The sequence below is a fragment of the Stegodyphus dumicola genome, chromosome 6, assembly GCF_044657685.1.
Source record: "Stegodyphus dumicola isolate Sdum_Otavi_A_Nest chromosome 6, ASM4465768v1".
NCBI classification, from domain to species: Eukaryota; Metazoa; Arthropoda; class Arachnida; order Araneae; family Eresidae; genus Stegodyphus; species Stegodyphus dumicola.
The window spans coordinates 71,870,513-71,883,697 of record NC_140773.1 but is presented as its reverse complement, the minus strand read 5'-3'; the positions used below and the strand labels follow the sequence as shown (position 1 = coordinate 71,883,697).

Below are 13,185 nucleotides of genomic sequence, written 5' to 3'. Positions count from 1 at the left end.
TCCTTTAAATTCTTGTATTCCACGTACAACTCCTGACAGAATGAGATTTCCGTATGGCGTTTTATGTAAATAAAGTAGAACCAGAACTTAGAGGAAGTTCAGTCACTTTCATAGAAGAGTTCTGAAGTTTTCGGTAGAGCGTCTTCTGCCTTCGGGCCATGTCGTTGCTTTAAACCTGTCTTACTACGTACGGTGGTACAGTCTTACGTGTCTGTTAGTATTTGCCAGAGATTTTTAATTACAGCCCAACTCTGTTAATTATCTCTGTATAGCTTCGGCTAAAGTGGTACAGCTTCGGCTAACTAGTTAGAATTAGTTTAGTTTCTTATTTTCTATCTTATGTTAAAGCCCAAAGCCTGAGAAGAGGCCCATCTGTTATCTTTCCTTTGAGTGAATAAAAGGATATTTTAACTCTTCTTTGGACTAATATTATAGAAATGCAAGAAGGCAAGTGAACAGTCGCTAGACACTTCCTTAAAGTTCTAGTAGCCAAGGACACGTAAATTAACTAGAACTCTGGTAAAGTAAACGTCAGTGCGAATCAACTTATCTGATTCTAAACCGTTCCTTCAAAATGTATATTCTTTTCCTTTCGTTACAAATTAGTTAATTAATTTAAGTATGAGGTAATTTCCCTTAGAAATCCCTTAGAAATTAGGCAATTCCCTTAGAAAGCATCTCTCCTCCTAAGCAAATAGATGTAGTGTACTTTGCCGTAATCGAATAACTTAATCTAACTCGTAACAAATTAATAGAAAATAGAAAGGTATATTCACAAGGTAAAAATATGAAAGATAAAAACGTTTTTTCTGAAAACTTCTTTTTAAGCTTAAATTTTAATATCAAGCGTCTATATAAAAAATTTACTTTCATCTATCAAAATTCAGTATGAACTAAGAATGAAATCTTAAATTATTTTATACGAGGGTGCCAGTTTAATTGTTGTGATAGTTCTTTAAACATATAAATGATGAAATATAGTGCCAGAGATATTGCCACCTTCAGAAGACTCCTTTTATGAATCTGTATTCAGATTTAGAGATCGTTCTCATTTCTGGAAACTTTCTTAGAACTGTTAGTAAGATGCCAACCTGTGTACCTTTAACTTACAGTTAAAGTGAGGAACCTTAAGAACTGATAAGCGAATAATCGCTTGAGTTCATGAGACAGACAACAAAACGTGAGAAGGGTTAATTACCCTTTATGATTAAAAATAAAGTTAACAGACGACTCTTTCTTAGTTACAATGAAGCCTCCACTTGGGCTTGAACTCAAGAATAATAATTAAAAAAATTAACTAAAAAGATAATAGCCGAAGCTATCAAGATTCTAACAGAGTTGGCCCCTTAATGCTAACTAAGGTCGAAGCTATCAAGGGCCTAAAGTACGGCCGAGCGTAATAATAGTTTAACAGAGAGAGTAGCTTAAAAAGGCGAAAGCACGCTAGTCAGAATCTCTGGCTCTCTCAGGAAGCTGAAATTCAGGAAGATAGGAAAGTAACTTTTAACTAAAGATTAACTGTTAGAAAAATTAACATAAACCTTACATGCTTAACAGAATTCTGCACAGAACCTGTCTTTAGAGTCCTCTGGAATACAGTTATTTTAGAAACTTTTCATCCCTTCATCGCAGTTTAAGATTCTGGTATTACAGTTCACAAGAATTTAACTTGTGATCCGTGTGAGACACGAATTTTGTAGAAATCTTTCTCACGTTTAATTCTTCAGTTAACGTCAGCCCAGCTGTTCCTCGATTAATCTCTTATTCATCAGCTATCATTCTTTCAATTAGCTATTTCTCGAACCGGATCGTATTTCCGTTATATTAACGCCCGTCTTTGTTCTGCACTGTTCACGCTTACGGTAATCCATTACATCTTCGAATAGCTAATGCCCCTTAAACGCATTTCTTGCCTTCTTCACCATGTGCTGCTTTCAACAGTTTTAATACTCGTATTTCAATAGAACATTTTAAATTTCTAGGCAAAATATGATATTATTAAAATTTTCTAAATTTTGATTTTCATTGTTTCGAAGCAGTGCACGTATTCGACATATATTTTTTTTCTCAATAACTTACAAACAACACCTATCGCTTGAAACTTGTGTAAATGTTAGTCTAGCCATGTTCATACAAAAAAACTTTTGTAAGTTTGGTAGCATGATATCACAGATGACATTGCACGGCCTTTCCAAACATTAAATTGTTCCATCTTATCCATATTAAGCGAGCGGCCTTAATTGGTATTCAAGCTGCTAGCTGGCATATCGTTGGGCTGGATTTCGATTCTCGGAGAAGGCTTGAATGTTTATAAGTATATAGTGTCTATGCAACATTGCGGCACTTAAACCTCTAGCCAAACAAAAGTCTTCTCAAGATGTTTGGCGGTACGAGAAGACAGTAAGCCTCTCGTGTTGTCCTTCGGTAGGTTTTCCAACGAAATTCCGATGAAGCTTCCCCTTTCTCACTGGTATAAAATCGGTCATCTCCTGTTGTGCACCTTGGCCAACGTTCTCACAGATAAGATGACAAAATAACCGTCGGGTATAAACCATTGCTAACAAAAGCATGCAAGTGTCGAGCCATTTAAAACAACAACATACTAAATGAAATCGCAAGACACTAATAATTTGATCCAGAAAGTAATCCGGGCGTACGAACTGGCTTCCATGATGGCTTTCGTGCTTTTCTTCCTGTACAACATAAAGAAGAATACTATAATCACACTGAGGTGTGAGCTCGGAGTTTGAAAGATATACTAAGTACTGAGGATACACATATACGGTTCCAATATTTCTCATAGTTGCATGCATAAGATGCGTGGGAAGATAGTAAAGGGTGTGACTGTGTAGTGTTTAGGCTGTCTACTTTACAGTCTATTACGTTTCGAAATACATAATTTACGAGATTCAGTGATATTTTTTTCTTCTCATCTCTGATCCGCAGATAAGTGAAACTGCGGACAAGGAGGAACAAATAAAAACTGCAATAAAATATCAATTAATCCGACCTCTGTCAACCGAGGTCTCTGTCTGAGCAGGCAGTAAGTTTAAATAAATCATTGAGAAGATGTGGAAACATTAGAAAAGATATGAAAAGATCGCAAATTATGTTATCAGTGAGTGATCTTTCCTCCTGTGCATTACTATAGAAAAAGGATTTTACATGTATTAACGAGGAAATTTACGCTAACAGGAAGACATCAAATGGAAGTGAAGGTCAGGACGTGTTTCAGAGGATAGAACAATACGAAGACTTCATTCGAGATAGCGCTTCGAAATGAATAAAAGTAAAAAATTAGGTAGCCAGTTTCTCAGATTGTCAATACTGAAAAATCATTCTTGAAGCTTAGAAAAATTACAGTAATTTGAATGATGCTGACAAGGACGATGAAACACAAAGAGCAATGTGAAACCTAGCCATAGTTAAGAAGCTGAAGCTTTCAGTAAATTCTGTTTTATAATTAGAACAATGTCTAATGCTTCTGCTGAATGAATAATAAAATTTTCAAAAATAAATGAATAAGTAAACAGAGTCTCATAAAAATACATATAAAAAGTATTGCAAAGTTTTACAGTTCGCGTAAATTTTGATGGAGTTTGTTTATTCCAAGCTTTTTAGGAATATTTTTGTCACGAAGCAAAATTCCATGCTTATGATTTATTTATTAAAAGACAGTAGATTTTATTCGCTGATAAAAAGTGTATTCATAATAATAATACTTGCGGATTAATTTTTAGAATTTCTTGTGGAAGGAAAAATCGACATGCAATCTGTTAAGATGTTGATTGGGATTTCCTTGCTACAAGAAATGGGATAAAAAAGTTCCCATCCCCTCGTGCAATGCAAAATTTAAAAAAAAAAGTGTAAAACTATTGGGAAAAAAAATAAAACATACTACATGCCATAAGATAAAAGGCTCAGGATTGTAGTGATAAGAACTTTACAGTAATTTTCATAATGTTTACTGGATGTAAAAAGTCACAGCTCTTGTCTTGAAAAATGTCGATCAATATTAAATCAGCTTGATAATCAATTTCCAAATTTCATTTATTGTTTAATAAACTCATTAACAAAACATTTCGATTGGTTATCAGGTTTGGATTACAAATTAATAATCCAAACTCAGCAACTACTGTAAAAAAAAAAAGAAAAAAAAAAAAAGAAAGGTTTTATTTTATGCATTAGGTCTCATTAATACGAATGCATTTTTTTCCCGAATCATGAAAAATCGATGAAGAAGTACTTAAATCGATTTTCATCCTTTTATGTTAAAATGAAAGCGCAGTTCTTTTTTCTTTTAACCGATTTGTACGGAGAACAAAATTCTTTTTAATGCGCATTTCGTTCTAAACTTTAAAAACTTCATTCTAAATTGTAAACCTCATTAGAACGCTTCAGAAGCGAACAAATCGATCGAGGAACAAACGGAAACTCCTCTTTAGAAAGTTAGGTGGCTGTTAAAAGTTTTGAAAGCCTGAAATCATTTGCTGCGATGCTAGCGCCATCTATCGAGAACTTTTGTGCGTTACTCTGTCGCTCGCATTCTGAAAGTCACTAGTATTTCATAATAGCTGCCTAGGGATTTAAATGAGAATAAATCATATCGGTGAGACTTAAATTTCATTATTCACACGAAACTTGCAGAACTGCAGTTAATTTCAATATTTCCTATTACATGTGTCACATCTAAGTTTAATGAATTAAATTCTTAGAAACAAAGTTTTCGTACAATTCCTTCGGGAAAATTTGCCGAAGTTTTATAATTATATCTCAAAACCTCCCGCTCTTAAAAGTGTATTTTGTTTCGTATGAAAAATAAAAGACATTATTAGCAATATCTGGTTTAGTCTAAAGTTCATTTATCATTTCTTACGAGTCACGCAAAATTTCATTGCTTATGTTTTTACCAAAACATTTTTGACTTTAAAAATATCATTACCGGAATCTTCCCAAAGGTTTGAAACGTTACATTTATTTAAGTTGCGCTGCTATGGACATACATCGTCTGTACGCTTTTAGCAAGTATTGTTGCAACGCCAAACGTAATTTTCCTGCTCCTCCAGCATAATCAATTCTCAAAATGTTGCCGTTCGGAAAAGGTAATACTTAACTTAGTACCTGTCGAATTTAGTTAATCTGAAACTGCTTGTTAAATTGATAAATTTAAAATTAACAAGTGCATTTCTTAATTCTTTAAATCATTACTTTATTTAGTAATACATATAGCTGATATAAGCTAAAATGTTTTAAACTCTGTTATTAAATATATAAAAAGATGTTTGTAACGTCGTACATTACGCATCTGATGCAGAATCGTTTATTTTTCTTTCTAGTCCTCCTTATCGTTTCATTTATATATTTCCTTCATTATTTTACATTTATTTATATCATTTTTAACGAATGATATAAATAAATATAAAATGGTTCCGCCACCGCAAACATCGTCTGCGCAAACATTGCGCGTTGGCGCGTTAAATCATATTTGAAAGAAAGAGACTTTAGCATACTGTGAAATTTGAACAAAATATCGTTAAGTACAAGGAGTCTGAAATGGAACTATCACGCTAGCAGATGTACGGAGAGTAAGGTGTACTTCGCTTACCAGAGCAAGGCGTACAGCTAGATGCTAGTTCGTGTTGACGCTACTCTCAAGTAAAAACATCGAAGTGAGTTCAGACGCAAAAAGGTAATGTTCCATCAACATAATGTAAGACCACATGCGTCACCAGCTGGACTCTGTACGGTTTCGAATCGGATCTTTTGCTACATCCATCCTATAGCCCTGACGTCGTTCCTTCGGACTTCTGCATTTTTTCATACCTGCAGCTATATTTTTCTGGTGCTGTATTCCATTTTCACGGAAAGTCCGAGATAAGATTGATTTGTTTTTGGACTTACGGCCACCAAGTTTCTAAGAAACTACCAAAAACAAGAAAATTACAAATTTAGATGGTGATTATAACCCTCACTATAGGTACTGCTTCATGTTTGTTTTTTTAACTTTATTAAGAACGTTTGTTTGGCGGGAAACTTTCGTTACAACCAGATATTTACATTCTTATGAGAATAATGCACTGCCTTAAAGAGATAATTTTACAATCCGAAGAGGCAAACACATTGCCATAGAAATTTTTGTGGAACGGAGCACAAGCAATTTATGCAAATAATTGCATCTGCTAGGCAATCAAGTGATTAGAGAGATAAAAGCATCTAAATAATGCGAGAAGCCATTAATTTCGATGTCGTCGTAGTTACAATGCGCAATATTTGTTACTATTTCCAGCTTTGATGAACGAAGAAGACAAGATATGATTGGCTTCATGTTAAGTCTCTTTGCTGGTAATTGATCCTTACCCTACATCGCAAAAAAAAAAAACGCAAATACGACAACTGTTAGGCGACAACAGATACAGGAAATGTACAGTATTTAGGTAGTCCAGAGTAAGGAGAATAGGTGATGTGACACTCACCGCTCATGACACATCCACATGCGGTATTTCTGTACATCACTCCTGGGAAAAACATGAATTTTTTAACATATGTGACCAGTCATGGGCAACAAGTGATAATTCCAGGCAGTCGTCCGTACGATTATTGACATGATTTTTAAGTAGTGTCCATTCCTGCTCTAACAGTTGGTCTGAGTGTTTCTTGTGCATTAATAGTTTTGTGGGAGTTTGCTTTAGAACATTTACGTAAAATGAATTTCACTGTCAATGAAATATCTAAACATGCGCATTCTATAACCAGTTTCACTAGCGGCAATTTCCTGTTATGGCCAACTTCTAAAGGGATAACGTGGAGTTATATAAAGCGAAAATGAAAGATGCAATTTTACGCCTTTTTATGAGGTGATGTGCGGAAATTCCTCTTCAGCAGAAGTGTCACTTCACCTTTATAAATTACAGCTGTATGATAGCGTTAGTTGTTTTAATACCAATTTATTGCGTTGGTGCAAATTTATCAGGCGTTTCTTTGACGTGCTATATTTTAATAAAAATTCACATTATTTTATAAATTTATGAATACAAATATTCTTCTTTTAGGTTATAAACATGCATGTTGATTATCATATGATTGTCAGCATTCGAGCTGTCAAGTTTTCGTTCCCTTCCACGGCTGTCAAAAGTGCCTGGTCGTCAAAATCCGATGGTCGACCTCTTCCTGGATTATCTTCCAAGCTGGTGTCGCCAGATTTGAAACGGGCAAACCATTCCCTGCATCGACTTTCGCTGATTGTGCCCTCACCGAAAAGTTCATTGAGATCGCGAAATGACTGCGCTGCTTTCCATCCTTTCTCAAATTGGTACAGCATAATAGGACGAATATGAGTATGCGTATCGACACGCATTTTTTATAACTTAAAAGAAGAATATTTGTACATAAATTTATAAAAAAGGGTTAATTTTTATTAAAAGTCGAAGAAACGCCTGATACTTTTGCAGCAACTGAATATATAGAGTTTTGAAACTAAGAGAAAACCATAGTCTGTTGAAATAGAGTAACGCAATCCATCACGATCATTGAAAGAAATAGCAAAAAAAATTTGCATCTTTATAAGAAACTTCAGAAAATTATTCCTTGCTGCATAGAAAGATCTATATGATAATGATATTTTCCGACAACAGTTTAGTTTAATGATGGTTTTTATTCCGATATCAGTTAACCTTAAATATGATCCTATGTTTCTTCTTTTTTTTAATACCAGAAAGAAATACAGCTTTTTTTTATTTTTATACCCCCTGTTCCACTTAGACGGTGAAGCCTCTTGATTCATTAGTTAAGTTAGGATATTTGAGTATGCAAAAACGTACCAGGGCTAATTGCTTAGAAGTTCTCTGACATTTAAAAAGCAAAGCGAATATTGCAGTGGTATATTAAAAATACATGAACAAAAATCTTTATATATTTTCTAAAAAAGCAAACTCATGCGACTGAATGAATCGACTGAAAGCTTATTGACTGAAATGCCTTAAAAATAAGTTAAGGCATTTGATAAGCGAACTTATCGTTTTATTAACTTATTGTTTTTAATTTTAATTACTGACAAGACAATCTATGTACTTGGGAAATGGCTTGACAGCCTTGTTTAAAATCTTTGACGATTATATACCAATTCTTCATGGCACTGGGACCATTACTCTCAGCGACTGTTTATGTTACAGAGTGAGCATACGAAAATTAAAAAATTAGGAGATAAGTTGAAACTGGATGGGAACTTGTTTGGAAAAATGGAAGAGGAGTCAGGAGGCTGATCGTGAAATTGTTGCTTCTATAGAATTGTTACAATTAATACTATGCTGGGTAATAATTATATACTGATATAACTCCGTTGTACTGGATTTCTGTCACAAGTATAATATACATATATATACACCCACTATTAAAATATATAAAAAATTCCGATTACTAAAGTTGATTTTGATACCTTTCATAAAAATATGCAAATTTTGCAAAATAAGCATGTCGATTATAAATGCATTGCAATAACTACACATATGCTAGTGAAATGTACCTTCTGATACGAGAACTAGGATTTTTACACATATAACACAGATAAAAATGTATGTATGTATGCCTAATACGGGAACTATTAGTATATAAAAGCTAATAATAATAATGCAATGCAATGAACAATCTTATTATTGAATGTTGCATGAACAATCCTATTAATATGAGAAAATATCTTTAAGTTTAAGATATGCATATTTTTTATCTACATGTGTATGCAGAACAACTCAGTTGACAATATATCGTGAAGCTATAGCATCATTCTGGAAGCTGTACTTTAACTCTCCGATCCGTTTAATTTCAAGAATGAAATGTTAGTATGTAGAGACATTAGGTATTTTGGAAGCAGAAAAGACGAAAAATATGCATGCCTTTCGCCGGGAATCGAACCACGGACCTCTGGAATACGCGCGCAGCGTGAAGACCACTACACCACGAAGGCGTGCCAAGAACGTGTGAGAAATACCTTATATTCTTTAATTTGCTTAAAAAGCGGACATATTACCACATGTGTATTTATCCCATGCGTAACTGCGTTCATTAGCTGGTTTCTGAAGATCAAATCTAACTATTTCTAAGCAGCTGAAAATGCGCGTCATCAGTGTCCCCGCACATACACTGGTTACTGTCCTAAAACTTGAAATGATTTAAATAACATACGTATATGCTGTACTTGACTTATTACTCGTTATATTTCGAAAGTATCAGAAAAGTATCCATAACAGCATATAACCCATAACTTTTACGCGCAGGTGATTCTTTGTTGAGGATAATAAATGAGTAAACGTTTTAGAGATTTTTCTGCTATCATAAGTAGAATATTCTTAAATTCAGTGACAGTTTCTTGCTTACCATTTCCACATATTTTACTGTATGCAGGCATATTTGTCTTTCTTTCTTGGTGTGTGAAGATTGCGAAGTATGAGCTAAAATTACGTGCTAGATGTTAGATTTTTCTATAGATATATGTATATTAACACATATACATTTTCTAGACGACAACAAACAGAAGAATGGTAGATATAAATAAAATAAGTGCCACAATAAAAACCCTGTTCCTTCCTCATGTGCTACAATAAAAATCATGTTTCTATATGTCTTTTTTCGAAGATAAAAAACATTATTGTAAAACATACGAATTTTATGCATTGAAAACTCAGAAAGTAAAGGTAGTTTTACGTGCACGCGTGTATTAAAACTGAAGTTTCATAATCTTTTTAGTAATATAGATTATTTATTTTTAAATTTATTATTAACATTTAATATTTACACTGCATAATAAGTCTTCCGTAAGTATATTTCAAGCGTGTTCATCAGATAAATATTTGATTTATATTTTTTTGTATTTGAAATGTCTGCACTTCAGTCTCTCTACTTTTCTCGTAACGACAGACTATATTACATCCTATCTTCATATCACTTTCCGCTTAGATTAATTTAACAGCATTAATGATATGTTAAGCCTGATAAATTGTCAATGCATAAAGCATAAGACAATTTTAATATATCTTCATTTATAAGTGTCTATTGCTTATTAATTAATATATACATATAAGCCCTTTAAACTTCTATGATATTCTTAATAATAGTTTAAGATTTTTCGATAACAAGCGTTTTATTGATAAAATTGTATCGTTAATAAGCTATCACTTACAGAGAGTGTTTGTCTATATATACAATGTATATACACAAGCTATTAGTGATAGTATACTAACTTGAAATATATATATATATATATTAACAAAAACATGTATATACGTAAAAAAGCAAATTTAAAATAATGTGCAAACATATAAAATATATATATATATATACGTGTGTGTGTATGTATATTTCAAATTCAATCTTTTTTCTAAATACCTTATGAGAAATAAACAAATAAAATGTAATTAGAAAATGAATTAAAGTATGAATTGATAAAGCACATTAATTCTTAAAAGCACTTTTATACTGAACAATAAAATTAATGTTGTCATCAACAAATAAAATTTTAAAAGATTACAAAAATAAAAATAAAATAAAATTTTTAAAACCTTAATAAACTTTAGGCGATGTCGTTTAATTTTTTTCGCATATGCTTGTTGTTATATTCTGTATATCTCATTAAAATAATTTTATTAAATGTATATATAATTAAATATATATACATATGTAAGCTAAAAAATAAGTAAATCCAAATTATAATTTAAATTGTCACTAGTCCCTTTATTACTCAGTTGTGTATTCTGTTCTAAAAATAGTGATTGCTTTAATAATTCTTCGGAGCTGCGTCGTTTCTAGATTAATCCATATCATACGACTTTTACACTATGATAATAACGGAACTCAAAATTTCTAGAACCGAAACATTCCTCTAAATAAGCTTCCATATTGGTAACTACGCACTTTGCTTCTACTCCGCAGCGAAGATAGACGGCTGCTTTCTACCTCTCTTCTTACCGCAAAGCTATGAAAATGTAAATATTTTGAAATGGGAACAGTAAGGCTTTCAAGTGATTTGTTACTGCAAATGTCAATTTAAAATGCGAATTAATCTGCTTCGGCTGCCAAGTTTGCTGTTCGCTATGGATCAAATCTGTAGCATTTCTTACAATACTATATATATGTATAGATATATATATAAAGCACATACATATATATATGTCCTTGTTTTATATAAACCATCAAGACTATTTGGTTGATTCTTCCATATATTATAATTATCATTTAGTTTTATTTTAAGCATATTTAATTACATAAATATATATACTTTACACATATCTAAGCAAGCTTTGTTTCATATTTATTGATATTATTATTTATTATGAATTGTGTACATATTTAACAGTTAAATGCTTTTGTATCATGGAATCAACTCGAAAGAATAATCCGAACAACGTATAATTTCGGTATATCCTAGCAGCTGGCCCTTTTCAAGCATTAAGCCATAATACTTAAATAATTAATATTTCTTCATTGAATCCAAAAATTGCAGACTTGCAAATTATTTTAGTTTAACGAATACCTCCTTTAATGCCTGAAATTTAAATTTCTTAGAACGTAACAAAATAATTTTGATGGTTATTGGAAAAATAAATCTGATTCTACCAGGTATTAATTTTCCTTATAAAGCTGAAATAGTTTTTCTTCGAAATTTTTCGGCTAAATATGAAAGAGTAAATTCTAGACACTGCTGTCTAATAATTTCACATAAAATGTAATTAACTAGATACATTTTATTTGCATATTAAATTATTATTAACTAGATCACGTATTATTTAACATTATTATTAACAAGATTACATATTATTTAACAACTTATCTCAACACTAAAAATGTCAGATTAGTCGAAACGAATACCACGCTACCCATTTTACCTTCATCAATGTATTATTTTATTAAGATATCTAAAATCTAACATTTGATACTGTAAAAAAAATCACGCATTTGTCAAATCATTCTCTTTTCTTTCAAAAAAATTGTAATACATATATATATGCAGGTTTTTTTTTACTGCAATAAAAAAAAAGTTTTTCGAGCGAGCAAGTAATTCTCACCTTGTAAGCATTGTCAACCAGTTTCGCTATTTCCTCGGTGTCCGTCATAGTTGTTTGCCACCAGCAGTTTCAACTTTCTACTCTGTTGCCACACAGCAGAATAAAATACACACAAAGAAATTTCCTCTACGGAAAGTACCGCTTGTGAACGGAAAAGTATTTATCCTTGGCTAGAGCCCGCGCATCCGGAAGAAAACATCCGCGCTCTTCGCCTCCATTCATCCAGAGGGAAATGCCGGCGCGGACGGACGATCAGCGGCAGCACGTGGATGCGTGACGTCAGTCGGCTCGCGCGCATTCGCCCAGAGGGCAGCGCTCAGAAGATTGAATGTCCAAGCGATGGTCTGTGCCACTCCCCGACTTGTAGAATGAAGTCATTTCACATTTCTAGAATTCTCGAAGCAAGAAACTCGATTGCTCAATGTCTATTGACAGAGAAATTGAGTTCTTCAGGCTTAGTCTTGGAGTTCAATGGACAGACATGAGTAAGGAAAGCAATTCCCGCTTAATACGTGATAAGAACCCCATTCAATTTATGTGGGACTATACTGAGACTCTATTTAATACTTTACCGAACCATTATTCTTCATATTCACAGAAAGTAATTTCAAAGCAGTCTTAAACCATACCCTAACACATTTCGGTATTCTACGTATATCTAATTTTAAACATAAGCAAATCATCACTTAAACTCTGAAATATATATTTTTTTTTTCATAATGAAGCGAAACATCTGGCTAAGATGGTAAATAACATTTATTTAAAACTCAAAGAAGCTTGCTTCGGGTGTTTTCTGTTCACAAATTTTACATTCTGGCAAAATAGAAAGTATTGACATTTAAAAGAAATATTTGTTTCAAGCCTTAAATTAATCATCCGAATACACACAAACTATTAAATATGCACAAAATAATACATGATACATCTATGATCCTGTAATTTCCTGTATGTTAATGGGTTTTCACATAAAAATTCTAAAATTGAAATCATCCTTGACGTTAGTTTTAAGTAAAGAGGACAGTTTTCAGCATTTCCTAATGCCATAAAAATTCATGATGTCTTTTTCTAATAAAGTTTCCTTACGATTCACTCACTTTTACGTAAGCATCTGAAACAAAAATTTTAACTTCATAGA

The 13,185-nt window shown here is 32.6% G+C and overlaps 1 protein-coding gene across 2 annotated transcripts in view; it reads right to left on the bottom strand.

Annotated features, from left to right (window-relative positions):
- LOC118191452 (BAR/IMD domain-containing adapter protein 2-like) overlaps window positions 1-12,284 on the bottom strand; it is a 509,223-nt gene extending 496,939 nt beyond the window's left edge. The window contains exon 1 of one of the 2 annotated variants that reach the window (XM_085818518.1): window positions 12,051-12,284. In XM_085818518.1, the coding sequence (XP_085674644.1) occupies window positions 12,051-12,098 (48 nt within the window). In that variant the 5' untranslated portion in view covers window positions 12,099-12,284. The remainder of the gene's footprint in view (window positions 1-12,050) is intronic. The other variant, XM_035362253.2, reaches the window with a different exon arrangement.
- Between the last annotated feature and the right edge of the window lie 901 nt (window positions 12,285-13,185).